Genomic DNA, 17,983 nt, shown 5'->3' with positions numbered 1-17,983 from the left:
GATAGTGCCTTCCAATACGTCATTTCCTGTGGGTAATACGAGTTCGTTTGTGCTTAATGTTGCCCACCCAGTCCCCAGTCTTTCTCTCTTAGCTTCCCTCCTCGCTTCTCCCCCGTTACAGCAGGGGTGTATTTTGAGAGAAATGCCCCTGCTACCTCCTCTATCAGCCCCAGACGTAAACGTTCAGGACCGACGGTATTCTGTAGTGCTGAAGGTACTCCTTCCGAGAGCTGTTTGGCAATATCAGTGACAGCTTAAACTGCGTCCTTATTCCACCAGCTCCAGGTTGCAGAGATTTCTGCTATAGAGCCATTCTTCTTTGCGCTTTTTGGGCATTTTGTTTGTATGATTTTTATTAAACATATTTCAAGTCTAGTTAGATTTGGTTTTTGTTATTTTTGTTTGTTTGTTAAGAGCCACAAGATGTCTCAAAATTAAAGTGTGTGTTTTTTTGGCCCAGACAACCAAGAGATTCCCTTAAAATAATCAAGCATTTGAGAACATTAAAGTCTTCTGGACCCAAAAAATATTTACACTCTATTTTAGTCAGTGATTTTAAAGGATAGGAAAAATAGAATTATTTATTAAAAACGGCCTAGGGCTCATGACTAGAAGCTACAGCCTGGTTAACAGTGATTCACTTTTATAAAATACTGATTAAGAACTATGCCTGGCATCTTCTGTGAGCTCCCCACCTCAGCTTTTTCTTCAGAAATATTGTCTTTCAGCTTTTCACTAAAAGTAGCATATCATGTCCTTCATTGCCCCCTTGGATTAAAAATGTAGTGGTTGTTTTGTTTTACTCCTCACTCGTTATATCTGTATATTGTTGTATATATATATTAGTGCCAGGTGTAACAAATTTGCAGTCCGAAATGGTAGATAAAAGTGTACCATGTATATTTTAAGTTCTAAAATAATCTGAGGTTTAGAGTAGTGACAAAAGTTTCAAAAGCAAACTGGGAGAATTCTAATATGCACAAGGATTGCAGGATGGAATTTTGAGTTAAATGTTTAAGTGGAGTTGAAGGAAACATGAATTCCCTGCCTGTATATAATGCAGTCTTGCCTCTTTGTTTCCTGTCCACATTTCCTCATGAACTCTTCTGCCTTCCTTTTTGTTAGCTTCCCTCTTCTTCCACGTGGGGCCAGCAGTCCAATACAACAGCATGTCAGTCCCAGGCAACGCTGTCATTGGCTGAAATCCAAAAACTAGAAGAGGAACGAGAACGGCAGCTTCGAGAAGAGGTACGTTTTAAAAGTAAAAGTGCTCTAGTCAGTGTTCCAGAATAGCTGGGGTGCATTATGGGTGAGTGGTTAGTAAAGATCATGATTATTGTCATAGTCGCCGTGTGTCTGAATTGGATGTTCATCATTAAGCTCTTTAGCTAGTCTAGAATTTGGTGACTCCGGCAACTGTGAGGTTGCTGATAGGAATAACATTAAGATTAGGTAACATGAGGGGCACCTGGGTGGCTCAGTTGGTTAAGCGTCCAACTCTTGATTTTGGCTCAGATCGTGATCTCACAGTTCATGGGATCGAGCTCTGAGGCGGGCTCTGCTCTGACAGTGCGGAGCCTGCTTGGGATTCTCTCTCTACACCCCTCCCCTGCTCATGCTCACTTGCTCTCTTAAAATAAATAAGCATTTAAAAAAGATTAGGTAATGTGAATGTTCTTGAGGAAGTAGCTCATAAATAAAAGTACGTGGAGTTTTCATAATTATGGGTGAGTTTTATATAGATATGTTTCTTACAAATTAGATTTTTAGAATGCAGAATACATCTCTTTAAGGATACTGGGTTTTCTGACTAGCCTAGAAAAATTTAAATACGACAGAAATAAAGTCTCTCTACTTGTGAGTCTATATCCTATAGTTCATCATTAGGATAAGACGGATACAAAAGAGTGAAGTAAAGGGAGGAAAGGGAAGAATACAGTTCTTGACAGAAGAGAAAATGAATAAGAAAATGGTTTGGTTCAGCATGCTATTAGGTACCGTATTAATTCATCCGTTCACCCATCCATTCGTCCGTTTATCCATCACATATTTGCTGACACCTACTCAGTTGTAGGTGAGTTTAGCTGATTCTAAAACAGACAAAATTCTCTGCTTTTATAAAGCTTGCCTTCGGGTTGAAGGGAGATGGAGAAAAATTGGTGGTGGTAGCAATTGAGTGCCTCGTTTTAGGTCATGTGATCTAGGGAGGCCTCTGAAAAGATGGCAGGAGTAGCAGAGTCTTGAAGAAAGTGCTTTTCGTGGATATGACTTGAGGCAGAGCAGTCGTCATTTTTGGATCTGGGGGGTGTGGTTCACTGAAGGCCGTGGGTACACAGAGAAGGGGGAGTTGTCTATACATACTCACCATGTAGAGTGCTTGACCTTATCCAGTAGGTGAAACTTACTTCATCTTAAAAATTACCTTCTTTCCCACCCTGTAAAAAAAGAAGGACCACTTCCTGTAAAATAATTTATTTTCTAAAAAGTTACCAACAAGTAGATGCAGAGCAGAATAGATCTACTCTCTTTAAGACTAGAAACTGTTCCAGTATCTTTGGTCTCTGCTGAATGAAAAAATAATAGTGGTCATCAGAGTTGGAATCCTGGGACTTGTTCATCATTCAGTCAGTCAGAAGTTAATGGTTGCCTTATTTGTGTTTTCATTTGATTAATTCTCTTTGAACTGTTACTTTTTCACACTCTTCAAGAGGTATAAAATGCTACTCAGTAGATATTTCTCATGTAGGTAAACCTAGGATAATTGTATTTCATTCTTTCCTGGAGGTACCCTTTGCATGCTTCCCCCCCCCCCCCCCCCCCATCCTGTTCAAATCTGGGTGCTCTTGGTTTGCTGCACAGCTTGTTCTATTTTCTTTCTCAAATTCTTACCATTTGTATGTTGCCCTCCTGGACTGGTTTTTTTTTCTCATAATTTCTCTCTCATTTTTAACCTGTCTTTTTATCTTTTTTGATGGGAGCATTTCCTTTATCTTCCGTTTCAGTCCTTCTGTTGAGCTGTAATGTATGTGATCTTATTTCAAATTTCCCTGAGTATTTTGTTCTGAAAGTGTTTCTTTTTATAGCCTCTTTTTTTTTCATTGAATTTACTTCTTACCTTTCTAAAATTACTTACTGATACCTTTTAAAAAAGCTAGCTTGTGCCCATTTTCCCTTGTTTGTGTTTCCACTGAATTTCTTTTTTTTTCTTTTCTTTTTTTTAATTTGATCTTTGGCTTTCATTTTAGAAGCTTATGTCAAATCGGTCCTGAGCTGTTTATTTATATTTAGGATTAGAGATTCTGGCATACACAAGACTTCGGTGGGCTTTGCCGCAGTGATCTCTCGCAGGGCTGTTCTGTTGGGGGAGTCCTCCCATCTATTTGTATTTTATAGGTGTATCCTTTTGTGCTAGGTCAGCTTCCCCACAGAATAACCTACCAATCTGGCTCAGCCTCTCGAAAGAGGAACTTTTCCGTTTTCTGAGAGCTGCCCACTTACATCGCATTGCAGAGGCAGCTGGGATCTTAACTGCTACTTTTTACAGATTTTCAGGCAGGTTTTCCTCTGTTACCCACACTTTTAATTCCTGAGCTTTCTAGATGAATTAGCCTGTTTCTGAGCTTCATTTACTTAGGTTTCAGTTTACTGGGTCTGTTACATTGGGTGTCGTTATTTGCTTTTCTTTTTTCTTTCTTTCTTTTTTTAAAGACCTGCGAGTTTTTTTCTTTCCTTTTTTTTTTTTTTTAAAGTTTATTTATTTATTTTGAGAGAGAGAGTGCATGCGCACTCATGTCGGGGGGTGGGGAGCAGAGAGAGGGACGGGCACCCCTGCTTTTCAGCTTGTAAAATCTGTTTTGTTGTTTTTGTCCTTATGGGTTTATGCTTTTTAAAAGCATCTGTATACATATATGTATATGTGCATACATACATACATATATATACACACGCATATACGTATGTATGTGTATGTATCTGTGTATTTTATTATTTTTTTCCTGTCATTTTGGTAGGGCTTTAGGAAGTTCATATGATTTTCATTTCTATACTTAACCAAAAGTCCTACTTAATTTTTAAGAAGGAATTCTGCATTTGATCTTTTTATTCTCCTTTCAGTACCTCTGGTAGCTTACATCTTTATTTGAAGCAAAGTAGTTAACCCTGTCAGGCGCTTAATTTTGTACAGCTGTTATGTATTTGCATTCCATTTACCACACTGGATATTTGTAACTAGTATTTTAAAATCCAGAGTCTTAAGCTAGCTCCTATCTTTGTGCAACAGCAAAGGCGGCAGCAGAGGGAATTGATGAAAGCTCTCCAGCAGCAGCAGCAGCAGCAGCAGCAAAAACTCTCAGGTTGGGGGAATGTCAGCAAACCTGCAGGTACTGCGAAGTCTCTTCTAGAGATACAGCAGGAAGAAGCCAGGCAGATGCAGAAGCAACAGCAGCAGCAGCAGCACCAGCAACCAAACAGAGCCCGGAACAATACGGTGGGTCCGGCTTCCTGAGCACGCGTGGTGTGGATTGGCGTTAGAAGTGACCTTTTCGAACGTTTGTGGACTCTCTTTTTATCTTTTTGGTATTGTTAACCACATCATTTGTCTCTTCTTCCTTAACAGCATTCCAACTTGCACACCAGCATTGGGAATTCTGTTTGGGGCTCTATAAATACTGGTCCCCCTAATCAGTGGGCGTCTGACCTAGTCAGTAGTATCTGGAGTAATGCAGACACTAAAAACTCCAACATGGGATTCTGGGATGATGCAGTGAAAGAGGTGGGACCTAGGAATTCTACAAATAAAAATAAAAACAACGCCAGTCTCAGGTAGGGCTCAAAATGATCACACCTATGCTCTTCGGAGGGTTGGGGGATGGGGAGGGGCGTGTGTGGAGTGGGGATATTGGGTGGGCGTGAAAAGGTAGCTATTCAGTTTTTGCTTGTTTTCATCCATGTCCAAGCATGGAAGGCTGTAGTTTGGTGACTGCTTTCTTCCCCATGGAAACATATCTGTGTTATGTCTAGGGGCTCTTTGTATTGCTGGGCACTTAGTCCATTGCCTGTCACTTGGTAACCACTTAATAAATATTAGGAGTAGTATATATATAAAGTTTATTTGTTTTGAGAGAGAGAGAAAGTATTAGTCAGTGAGGGGCAAAGAGAGAGAAAGAATCCCAAGCAGGCTCCACACTGTCAGTGAAGAGCCCGATATGGGAATTGATCTCACAAACTGTGAGATCATGACCTGAGCCAAAGTCGGACACTCAGCTGACTGAGCCACCCAGACATCCCGAGGAATAGAGTATTTTTTGTTGTCGTTGAACATTTCTCCAAGATATTCTCTAGATCTTAGCATTTTTTCCTAAATGTATATTTTTAAGTTAGTTAGAGTGTAGGGAGTATTATAAACACCTCTCTAATGACCTTAAACCTATTTATTTTTATGGTAAATTAATGACATTTCACCTTTGTCTTTCTTTCCTCAGTATACGGTGTTCTTGGATGAGCATGGGTTTTAATGATAAATACATGAATCAAATCCCAGCACTACCACTTATTAGCTGTGTGACCTTGGGCAAGAGGGAACCTCTTTGAGCCTCAGTTCCCTCATCTGTAAAATGAAGATGATAATAACGATTTCATGGGCGTGGTTGTACAGATTAAATGAATGCACACGAAGTAGTTAGTGAAGTGCCTGGCACATAGTGACTACTTAATAAATGGTAGTGTTGTCAGATTGTCTCTTCTCGTTTGAGGGTCTCACATATTAAGACTAGGACTCTAAACAACTGTCAGTTTATTGAGCATCTTTGCCAGGCACTGTGCTCTAGGCCTTGACATACAATATCTTTTTTCCTCATAATCCAAAGAAGTATTAGTACCATTTTACAGATGAGTAAACTGAGGCTTAGCAAAATTTAAAAACTTACCAAAAGACACATAGGAATAATTTAACCATTTTTGTGGCAAGGCGCCCTATATTCACAAATCAGAATGTATTAGCTGAGGCTAGGTTGTAAGCAGGTATTGAGTCCCCCTGGCCCCCAATCCATTTGAAGTATGGGGTTTTTTTGTTTTATGTTTTTCTTCGTTTTTGGAGCCAAGCGTTGGATTACTGGACAGCCATCCAGTGTTGCCAAGACATTATTTATGGTGTTGTAGTATAATCATATAGTAACAGTTTCTGGGAATATAATATCGCCCTATTGTTTTGCTTTAGTAAATCTGTAGGTGTGTCTAACCGGCAGAATAAGAAAGTAGAAGAAGAAGAAAAGTTGCTGAAGCTCTTTCAGGGAGTAAATAAAGCCCAAGATGGATTTACCCAGTGGTGTGAACAGATGCTTCATGCCCTTAATACGGCAAATAACTTGGATGGTAAGAATTGGGGAGGGAAACCCAGCATGTGGAATGGCAGCGTAGGAGCCCCAAAAAGGTTTGCCAATTGGAATAATGGGCCAAAACTCAGGAGGTGAAAGGTAATGGAGGTCAGATCCTGTACCTACCGTAAGAACTCGACTCTTTCATAGTATTGTAAACACTACTTGCGAGAAAAGTCCTGTAATACCGTGCTCAAATAGGTTATCAGTGGTTGCCAAAAAATAAGTACTATTGTCAGGCTGTCTTACGATGTACAGGACAGAGAAGGTCACGGTTCCATATGGGTCATTTTGTGGGGGACATGCCAGCCAGTCCACGTCCATAGGAACGTAACTCATGGTGGAGACAAAGGTTATCCTGGGCGAGAAAAGCCTGAAGTGATGTGAGAACTTTCCCTTCCTGCCTTTGGCGGCAGGGGTGGGAATTGTGTGACAGAGCGAGTAGACTCATTTTGTGCTGGATGAAACTAGGACCAGTGAGTGGAAGTGAAAAGGTTTGAGGGCAATTTGAAGAAAACTTTCTAAGTGTTAGTTGATCACAGAAGAGAATCATCTGCCTTAGATGGAAATGAGTCCTTGCCCCTACCCTCAGTTGTTTGAACCAGAGACCAGCTTGGTGTGGAAGGGATTCCTGTAACTGATAGGCTACGTTGAACTAGTCTATCTCCAGTATCTTAACTACTAAAACCAAGGATGTTTTAAAAACAGAACAGTAAAGGAACGGAAGCGTTCCTTTGCATCATCGTTAACAGTATCTAATGGTCTGAAAGAACCAGGGAAAACAATAGTAAATAATAGTAATGGCTACCATTCATTAAGCACCTGTCATGTGCTAGGCACTTTCTAGCAGTTAACATATGTTATTCCAGTTATTTAATTTGTGCAATAATTTCATAAGGTACCTTTACAATGTAGGTGATATTATCCCCATTTTATAAATTAGGAAACAGAGGCTCAGAATGGTTAAGTAATTCATCAAGGTCACACAGCGAGCAAATTTCAGAGTCAGGTTTTCAACCCATGTCTGTCTAATTCTGACACTTGTGCTTTTTCTCCTGCACCACACTGCTTGCAACGCTCCATTTGATTCCTTTCTAAACAAATGGTATCTCCATGAAGTGAAAGTTCCCGGGGGGTGTGGTTGTATTTTTAGTTATCTGTCACGGTGCCCGACACACATCATAGCACTTAATAAATAATTGATTGGATTTAAGGAAAGAAAAAATGAATTTCCGGGTGACTTCTTAGGCAAGCAGTTTTTTCAATCAATATAACATTTAGTTTTTACTAAAGTAACATTTAGTGAAACTAAGCATGCATGATGTGTCTTTGTTGGACTTGATGCTATTTGAGATAATTTTGGTCATTGCAATGACAGTGGGCTTTTTTTTTTTTCCCTCAGTAGATTAAAGAATATTTAACACAGTAGCTGCTTACCTTTCAAGTTTACATGATTGAGTTGGTCGTAGGTGTGACAGTATATTAAAAACAAACTGATTTCTTGCATGTGATATTTCATTGTTACTTTTTATGTCTTCTCCCCTCTCATGTTGCAGTTCCCACATTTGTTTCTTTCCTGAAAGAAGTAGAATCTCCTTATGAGGTCCATGATTATATTAGGGCCTATCTAGGAGATACATCTGAGGCCAAGGAGTTTGCCAAGCAGTTCCTCGAGCGCCGTGCCAAACAGAAAGCCAACCAACGGCAGCAGCAGCAGCAGCAGCAGCAACAGCAGCAACAGCAGCAGCAGCAGCAGCAGCAGCAGCAGCAGCAGCAGGTATGAATGAGGCAGTAGTTTGTATGGTGCTCCTGAGAGTGAGTTAAAAATTTTTTGTTTTAATGTTTATTTATTTTTGAGAGAGACAGAGGCAGAATGCGAGTGGGTGAGGGGCAGAGAGAGAGGGAGACACAGAATCCGAAACGGGCTCCAGGCTCCGAGCTGTCAGCACATGGCCCGACGCGGGGCTTGAACTCACGAGCTGTGAGATCATGAGCTGAGCTGAAGTTGGACGCTTGACTGACCAAGCCACCCAGGTGCCCAAAGATACCATTTCTAAAAAATGTTTATTTTGAGAGAGAGAGCGAGCATGCATGCAAGCGGAGGAGGGGCAGAGAGAGAGGGGAGACAGAGGATCCAAAGTGGGCTCTGCACTGATAGCAGAGAGTCCGGTGTGGGCTCCAACTCACGAACTGTGACACCGTGACCTGAGCCGAAGTCAAACACTTAACTGACTGAGCTACCTCGGTGCCCCAAAAGATACCATTTTTATACCGTAGCTTTTTAAAATGTGGTAGATTCGGGGCACCTGGGTCCATCGTCCGACTCTGGATTTCGGCTCAGGTCATGATCTTGTGCTTCATGGGATCGAGCCCCACGTTGGGCTCCTCCCTGGCAGCACAGAGCCTACTTGGGATTCTTTCTCTCTCTGCCCCACCCCTGCTCATTCCCTTTCTCTTTCTTTCTCTCTCTCTCTCTCTCTCTCTCTCTCTCTCTCTCTGTCTCTGTCTCTGTCTCTCGATTAAATAAATACACTTAAGAAGAAATGTGGTAGACTTGATAATTTCAAATTACATATCCAGAGACTTTTTGCAAATTTCCCAAATGGCACATATAATCGTTCTCGATTCCATTCTCCGTGGTGCGTACATCTTCCTCAAATTGCAGATTCCAATTTGTCATAGACCCATAAATTTTTTGAATAGTTAACACCTACAAATGTTAAATCTCCAGTGCGCAGGATCCACTGGACCCAATATTGACACTACTGTAGCATGTCAGACGTTCGTGTGTTGTTGATGGGGATGTAAAAGTACAGTCAGTTCTCATTATTCGTGGTAGTTCTGTTTTGTAGATCGCCACTCACGCTGAATTAGCGGAGAGTGAACCTGTTGCTCCAGGGGAAACACCCAGTTAGGTTTCTGTGAACCTCTGGTCACAACATTTTTGTCAGCCGATCAATATGTAACCTTGTTTTATGCGTGTTTCTGTTTAAAGATGCCTTATTTAATATATTGTTAATTCCTTAACATTGCACTCATGGCCAGCAGCATAAGAGCTCATGCCTGAATAACGCTTATCTAACAAGTGTATTTTCTCCATAAGGTGTGGCACAGCCTTCTTGCACTGAGGAACACCAGACAGCACCTTAAACGTGGGGTCATTGCAAACAGTGACAGCATAAAGCACCAACAAGCATAAAAATGTGAAAATCATGACACTAAATAGGCTGAAAAAGATACTTGTTCACAGTATGGGAGCTAAGACAAGAAGGCAGCTTACTGCCCTGTTCCACCTCAGCTGGAAATGTGTTCCTCAGGCAAGGCAGAGTTTTCACTGCTCTGTACATTTGCATATTCAGAATAACCATAAAAGCATTGCAAGTTTTGATTTTGGGGTTACAAATAAACTATAGCCAGTGAGTGAATTTGCAAATCTGGAATCTGTGAATAATGAGGATCAGTTATACAAGTTTTATGAAAGATGAGCTGGCAAGGCTCGTGGAGAGCTTAAGAATATTCGTGTTCTTTAGTCCTGTAATTGTGTTAGAGATTATGTTTGTTATCGGTCATTTCGTATCAGTCGTTACATATATTCACTGTATAAAAGATAACAGTGAAGTACAAGGCGTTTACAATCCATTTCGGTAGATGGGCTAACGGGGATCAAGTGAAGGCAAGTGAGAGGTATAAACATGAACAGCACAAGGGAAAATGAGGAATCAGAAGGGAAGATGTTGTGTAGCAATACAGACCGCTCTTTGCATTTGTGAGATGGCGTCTCCGTGTGCCTAAATTGGAAGGTGGAGGCCCCTTGTGCGTGCACATGTGCACATAGCCGGGCTTGTCCTTTCACCACACTCTCTCCACTCTTCCCCTGCCACTGCCGCCACCTGTGCCTTCCACTAGCTCATTGAATCAGATCCCAGTTTAAAATGGAATTGCTCTAGTAAGAGCAATGGGGAAGTGTGAATGGCTTATAGACTGTTTCACAGTTTAACTAGTTGGTAGAAAGTGTATGGATAACATTTGGGGACCAGATCTCTTCTAGGATTGCCAATGGGAATAAAATACATGATACTAATTTTGTTTGGTGACATGCTGCCAGCTAGCCTGCAGCCTGTCCTCGCTGTCCTGGGGCTCAGAGACAAAGGGACCTTGTACTGTGCTGTAAATTGCTGGAGTACAGAAGTCTGTTTGGTTGTTTGCCGTGTATTTGGTTTCCTGGTGGATGGTACAGACTCCTCGTATACCAGAGACGTTTTGACGCACGTGTTGCCACGGTGGGGTGGATACCCGGAGTTACCAGGACAGGCCTTTTGGGATGTCTGAATCTAAGTGAAGGGAAAGAGTGGCCCAGTGAATTCCTCTTGCTTTCCCTATTACCAGAATCCACGATAGGCTTTCTGTTTTTAGTCTCGTACCTGATAAGGTAAGGGCAAATCAACCATTTTCTTAGAGGGGACCACACTTGTGTCCACTGTGTAACCTCAGTCGTGACATCTTGTTTCACAGGACTCTGTGTGGGGAATGAATCACAGTGCACTCCATTCAGTATTTCAGACCAATCAAAGCAACAACCAACAATCCAATTTTGAGGCCGTACAAAGTGGCAAGAAGAAGAAAAAGCAGAAGATGGTCCGAGCAGATCCCAGTTTATTAGGTGAGCAAAGGCCTAAAGTCTCAGCTGGGTGTTGGGGTGTGCAGGTTATAGCAGTATCATTGAGTCCCATGATGGAATGTTTTTCATAAAGGGAAATATTTCTTATATAAAATTAATTTTTTAAACCAGCTTAAATTAAGTAATATTTACTCGGCACATCAGTGTAAGAGCTACGCCTTGCGTGCTCTAGGGAATATGAAAAGTATTTACTTACATTGTCTGGTGCTGTAAACTTTGAAGCCTTAAATTTCATATTGAATATGAATTTTCCTAAAAGACCTTTTAATTTAGTTGGAAGATAATGCTAATGGAGAAAAGTAAAAGTTGTAAAAATTTAAATGCTGATTTGTGAGAAGCTGACCATAAATCCAATCAGGTATTCAAACAGCTAGTATTTGTCGATATCCATTATGTATGTATGTATATCCAATTTTCAGAGTCATTCTGCCTTCCCAGGTCATGTTTCCAGTTTACCGGTGAGTAAATCAAGGCCCAGAGGATTTAGAACATTTTCTAAAGTCACATAGCTGTTCAGCAGTAGGGCTGGGATTTCACAGGAGGCCTGTTTCCTTCCCACTCTTCCGTTGGCCACAACTATTCTTGTCTAGCATTGAGAACCAGAATCTTCTTGCTAGGACAGCTTCATGGGAATGGTGACACCAGAACTGGGGCTTTGAAAGACTGGCAGGAAGGACAGGCATTAGTGTTTCTGGAATAATAAACCATCTAGACAAAGTTGATGCAGGCCCCTTGTGTTTCTTAAATAGGCCTAACACCCTCACAGGCTATGATGAAATTAAGATGATTCTCTCTCTCTTTTTTTTTAATGAATGTAAAATAGGCTATTAAAAACCATGCTTTCTGGAATAGAATGATTATATTGGCAAAGATAGCAGGTTGGGATGTTGGCCCAGGCAGGAGACAGACTAATTAGGCTGCACTATAGACCAGGTGAAAGGTCCTGGTGGCCTGGAATAGGGTTTTGGCAGTAGATGGAGAGGAGTTAGATGGATTTCAGAAACTTAGGGGACAGAATTGGCTGGACAAGGGGAATGGAAGGGTTTGGGCAGCAGGATGGGTAGTGTTGCCATTTGCTGAAAGGATGAGCCCTGGAAAATGGAGCAGGCTTATGGAGTAAGGATGTGGTTGTTGAAGTGTGTTGGGCGGGTCCAGGGTGACATCAGGTGGTGATGCCCCTGTGAGCCGCAAACACAGTGAGCGGTGGATTGCCATCCTCCTCTGCCCTCAGGGTCCCTGCCTTCCCTGCGCAGTTTCCTGCCCTGGAGAAAAACAAAATGTCAGTAATAAAAACCTACCTTTGTGGATTGTCCTTTGGAACTGAGGCCTGAAAGCTGGCTTGGAAACAGAGAGGTCTGGTGAAACGCTGTTTTCTTCTGCCTGTCTCAGAAATTTATGTTAAGAATGGATGGAACAGTCTCACATCTCATCCAGTTTTGACAGAAGTGGGTGAATATAGATTTAAAAGTGTTCCTGAAATTCTGGATGTGGGCTCTACCTAAGGAGACCTTATTTATTGCTCTTTAGCTATGGCTCTCGAAGGGTAGGCTGTCAGAGAAAAGGTTCTTCTGAAAAGGAGGTAAAGCTCTTTGAATTAAATATTCAGTCTGACCCCATCCCTCTTACAGACCCCAGAAAAAAGGGACTTAAAACTCCCTTCAGGAGAATGAGAGATTATTTTAGGAATAGAGTTTAAGGAATCGATTTATCTTGAAGGGGAAGAAAAAATATATATAAGGGAAGTAAAACGTTCAACAGAGTATTGAGAAGACTCATTTGTGTGGGCTTGTACCTTTTAATGAAAATTTCTGCTCATTTAAATTTCTCTCTGAAAATGCTTCTGATAATTACTAATTTCTGTCCCTTACCTTCTCATTTCTATTTATTACTATTTTAATTGATACATGTCTTAATTGGTTTACAGATTGAGAAAGATTAATAAATGTCCATCAGTCACAGTAACCCATAGACAGGTTCTCATTTGGTCCAGAATTATCCATTGAGAAAGTAGTCACTGATCAAAAGAGAACTTTGCTTCTAAAATAGAAGGGTGCCCTTGTGAACCAGTATCCATTATTTGGATATGATAAGTTTCACACACAACGGCATTTCCCCCCAGTCATACTTCCCTTATAAGAACAGTCGCTCAGGGGTGCCTGGGTGGCTCAGTAGGTTATGCATCCGACTTCTGCTCAGGTCATGATTTCAGCATTTGTGAGTTTGAGCCCCACATCGGGCTCTCTGCTGTCAGTATAGAGCCTGCTTCGGATCCTCTGTCTCCCTCCCTCTCTGTCCCTTTCCTGCTCTCACACACACTCTCTCTCTCAAAAATAAACATTAAAAAAAAAAAAAAAAAGAAAACGATCTCTCAGACCTTAAAGAAGTCATGCGAGTGAGAGGTAGTCATTTGTTCTGATCCTAACAGAGTGTAGTCTTTAGAACTAGGCATAGTGGGCTTACATCCTTCTTTGTATTGCCCATTGTGCTGGGTTTTGTGACCAGTAAATGAAACCATGTCTGCTAAAAACTTAGCCCAGTAATTGACATATTGTCGATTAATAAGTAAGGAACTTTTTTTTGGCCCACTTTTTTTCCGTCTTCACATGATTAAAATTAATTTAGTTTGTGTTTTTATTACGTTTCCACTTTTATCGCATGTAGCTCATTGTTTTTATCACGGTTCATCTGTTCTTGAGATACATGTGAAGTCAAAAACCTGCTTCAGAATAGAGTCATAGCTCATTTCATAAGCTGTCTGGTCTTTAAGTTTTTATAGTTACCTAATTAAACTGTTACTTTCAAATAGGGACACTAAGCCTTTTGTTATTTTCAAGACAAAAGTCTTGTGGGCTGTGGGAACACAGTTGATGGGTAGAACTACGGTTGGGGTTTGGAGCCCTAACCCCTTGTAGTCTTAGGCCTTGTAAGCAGCTTGTACCACAGCTTCCTCGCTCACTCTCCCTCTTGCTCTCCCTCTCTGTCTCTTCCTCTTGAGGAATATCAAATCTTGATATTTTGAATCAAGAATATAGTGTAATTAAGCTATTTTTATTATGTGAGCCTTTTTTATTATTTTTTTTAAAAGTTAATTTATTTTGAGAGAGAGAGAGTGTGAGTGGGGGAAGGGCAGAGAGAGACAGAGACAGAGACAGAGAGAGACAGAGAATATCCCAAGCAGGCTCTACACTGTCAGCACAGAGCCTGATGTGGGGCTCAGACCTATGAACCGTGAGATCATGACCTGATCCAAAGTCGGACGCTTACGTGACAGTGCTACCCTGGTGCCCCTATTATCCATACATTTAAAATGTGTCTTTGTTTGGGGCACTGTTATGGTGCAGTTGGTTAAGCGTCGGACTTCAGCTCAGGTCGTGATCTTGCGGTTCGTGGGTCGGAGCCCCGCATCAGGCTCTGTGCTGACAGCTCAGAGGCTGGAGCCTGCTTCGGATCCTGTGTCTCCCGCTCTCTCTGTCTCCCGCTCCCTCCCCCACTCGGGTTCTGTCTCTCTCTGTCATAAACAAACAAACATTAAAAAAATAAATAAAATGTGTCTTTGTTTGAAAACTTGAACATTAAAGAAAAAAGGGGGCAGAACACTCAAGTAATGTTAACAACTAACTGCTTTCACATAGGAGAGTTTACTTTTTGATACTCAAATAAGAGCTGAAACAGATTGAACAGATTTCATTTAGGGTAGATGAACTGAAAGCTTTTTGGGAGTCCCTTGTTCCAAAGAAGCCCTGTTAATAATACTTTGTCTATCTCTGGTTATGAAGTTTATAGAAAAATTACATATGTGTGGCTGAAGGGATTAGGTTTTCAAACGTTGGTAGTGTTTGTGAGTACTGATCGTTGCCTTCGATGGTGGTACTAATATTACTTTCTCTAAACCAGATTCCATTTTGGTTAATCCATATGGCTAACTGAAATCCCTTCCTTTGCAAGCACTGTCATCTTTTTGTGCTCTCTACTCTCAGGGCTCACAGGATCATGTAGTGGATCTTGCCTGAAGCCTCCTATCCTCGAATGGCAAAAGCTCTTGGCCAAAACTTTGAAAAAGTTTTTGACCCATTGAGGGGGAAAAAGTATTCCCAATAGCCAGTGGGACTGAAGTAATATCTATCCCACTTAGAATTCACAGTCTTCTGGTCAGGTAGTTACAAAGTATTTGGCATATGTTATTCTCTCTCTCCCCTCTGCCCACATCTCTATTAAAGTGCCCATCCTGAATGAACTTTCCCCGCCAGCCCCCCTGACTTGGCCTTAACACATGCTTACAGCCAGATTGTTCTCAGGAATCGCTAAGGCACTAGTTCGTAATTCATTTTTTCCCTCCCTAATTAAATTCTACCAGAACCCTGAGGAGTAAATAAAAATAAAGAATCTCTCACTGCAAGGGCAGAGTACCACTCTCCGACCTTCATTCTTCTTTCTCCTTCCTTTCTTTAGTATCCCTATGGCAAGCTAAAACACGAGAGACGGGGCGCCTGGGTGGCGCAGTCGGTTAAGCGTCCGACTTCAGCCAGGTCACGATCTTGCGGTCTGTGAGTTCGAGCCCCGCGTCAGGCTCTGGGCTGATGGCTCGGAGCCTGGAGCCTGTTTCCGATTCTGTGTCTCCCTCTCTCTGCCCCTCCCCCGTTCATGCTCTCTCTCTCTGTCCCAAAATAAATAAAAAATGTTAAAACACGAGAGACTTCTCTTCCAGCCCACTGATGGGAATTCAAGCCCCATGGTTGTTCGGGTGTGGTCACTCATTGCCAATTTTTTCCGGCAGGGTTTTCAGTCAATGCTTCATCAGAGCGACTCAATATGGGTGAAATCGAGACTTTGGATGACTACTGAGCACCTGCCAGTGGACTGGCCTTCCTTCTCCTCTCTGCTGACCATGGATTCTCCACCTTTGGACACAACACTTACTCACCATTTACTCTTTATCACTCTGCAACAAGTCACAGAACCGATCATCTCAGGCTTTTTCTTCTAGCCCTTTGTGTCCAAGATTCTTTAAATTGTTTTTGTTGGTGAGCATCTCAGACTAGATAAGTGGACTGGACCCTGTGTCTTGGGGGTGGCAGTGGGGATTCCTCCCCAACAAGGCTGATTTTGGGCAGCACCTGTTTACTGTGCCGTGATTTCATCTACTGTGTCCCAGAAAGTGTGTTGGGATCTGCCAATAGCTATTTACTTTCTTATGTCACTTTTTTCCCTCCTATTTTCTTTTTCTTCTTTTTAACTCCCCGTAAGAGCAAGGGGTCTAACTGGTGCAATCGTGAAGAGAGTTAATGGTAACAGACATTGACCAGCCACACAATGCCATGAACTGTGACTTGAGTGTCCAACAAGACAGTCAGAGCACCCCCAGTCTGAAGGTTGCATTGCCACTGTTAACTCTGGGATTGCATCAAAGAGGCCCTGAGTGGGGTGGAGTTTAGATTGGATTGGTTTGATGTTGCACACCCCTCGCCTGTTCTTTCTGAGCATCCTTTCGGAGAAAGGATTCATGTTTTTCTTCATTAGGTAGTGACTTCCAAGCAAGCTGACTTCTCCCTTGGCATACTCCAACCCGATTGGACAAAGGAAACTCTATGGCCTGGGAGAAGAACTTATTCTTAATTTTTCCTTTCTTACAAAAACTGATTTTTTCCCATAAATATTTTTACTTCAGAGGACTAGGACCAGTTTGTTTTGGGCCTTTCTGCTGAAAATTTGTCTCGTTTAAGAGGCAGCTAGGATCTTTACCATATGTATGAATTTGTATAATTTCATTTTGGATAGGGATAAACTTTTGCTTCTGATAAAAGCCCGGAATTTCATCTGGTTCCTCAGAGCATTGCGTGTGTGTCTTGCTGTGGCCCCAAAAGGTTCTGTTTAAAGATTCTGGAATGGCAAGTTGCTTGCCTTTTCCGAAAAGAAAACATACAAAACCTGACCATCTTTAAGACCTTCATCCATGGAAACCACTACACAGGAGAATGCAGTGGGGTGGAGGGGATGGGAGAGAATGGGGGAGAGAAGCCTGGCTTTGGCTTCTGATCGTGGCCTCCTAATACCCCTTCACTTCAGTTACAGACGTATTCAAGCCCTATTTATAAACAAGTACTCTTCCTGCCTCCCTCAGCCCCCCACAGAACATCACCTGGAATTGCCAATCACACTTTGGTCTGGAGCCATTGGACCGTCCGTCCCTGTGTGAGAAGTGCTGTGGTTCGGTGGCTCCTAGTCGAGCACCTTTTCTTTCTGTCATCATTGCCTGAAGAAGGCTGGAGTTGCTCTGAGAGCAGTTTGGTTTTGGCTGATTATATTTGGTTTCTATTTTTATTCTTTTGGGTCACCATTCTCCCTATCCCTTCTTGCCTTCCTCCCTCCCTCCCAAACATGTACAATAACTATACAGAGACTGCTACAAACTTGTATATAGTTTTTGGATCAAATAGCATGAGGAGATGGGGAACCATTGAAACTTGGGACTCCTGCTCTCCTTTGCTTTGTAAATTCAAAAGTGGGGGGTGGGGAAGAGGGATAGTTAAAATGTTTACAAAACTTTAAGCTCCCTCGGAACTTTTGCCAGTGTGGAGGAAAATAAAAAAGAACTTAAATAAAACGTGGTGGTATTCTGTCTGAGCACACCTCGTGTACTCACCTTTGTCAAGGCTCAGTTTTGCGCTAAACTGTTTTCTTGGCACCGTGGAGAAGCTCCAGGCGCGTGAGCACCCGAGACACCGAAGCAGCCGTGACTTTTCCTGCCAGGTTATGGAACACTGGCTGGTTCTGTATTTGCGAACGTAGAGGTCACGATAAACACGGGTAAGTTTGACCAAATGTCTTTACTCCCTTTCACTGTCCCTTTCTGCTGACTTGTGGGTCGTCTCCTGCCCTCACACCACAGACACACACCCCTGAATGTGCCTTCCAGAGCCTGCCCACACCTTCCAAA

The 17,983-nt window shown here is 42.0% G+C and overlaps 1 protein-coding gene across 6 annotated transcripts in view; it reads left to right on the top strand.

Annotated features, from left to right (window-relative positions):
* Nucleotides 1–17,667, top strand: part of GIGYF2 (GRB10 interacting GYF protein 2) — a 146,118-nt gene extending 128,451 nt beyond the window's left edge. For 5 of the 6 annotated variants that reach the window (XM_053903609.1, XM_053903601.1, XM_053903605.1 and 2 more), the window contains 7 exons: nucleotides 1,126–1,248; nucleotides 4,280–4,486; nucleotides 4,616–4,821; nucleotides 6,215–6,369; nucleotides 7,928–8,148; nucleotides 10,884–11,031; nucleotides 15,824–17,667. In XM_053903609.1, the coding sequence (XP_053759584.1) occupies nucleotides 1,126–1,248; nucleotides 4,280–4,486; nucleotides 4,616–4,821; nucleotides 6,215–6,369; nucleotides 7,928–8,148; nucleotides 10,884–11,031; nucleotides 15,824–15,891 (1,128 nt within the window). In that variant the 3' untranslated portion in view covers nucleotides 15,892–17,667. Of the gene's footprint in view, nucleotides 1–1,125; nucleotides 1,249–4,279; nucleotides 4,487–4,615; nucleotides 4,822–6,214; nucleotides 6,370–7,927; nucleotides 8,149–10,883; nucleotides 11,032–15,823 lie in introns of those variants that run through there. The other variant, XM_019445545.2, reaches the window with a different exon arrangement.
* Nucleotides 17,668–17,983: the final 316 nt, after the last annotated feature.

This window comes from Panthera pardus, unplaced genomic scaffold (genome assembly GCF_024362965.1).
Source record: "Panthera pardus isolate Hobbes unplaced genomic scaffold, ASM2436296v1 HiC_scaffold_10, whole genome shotgun sequence".
Lineage (NCBI taxonomy): Eukaryota > Metazoa > Chordata > Mammalia > Carnivora > Felidae > Panthera > Panthera pardus.
This window is presented reverse-complemented; position numbering and strand designations above follow the sequence as displayed.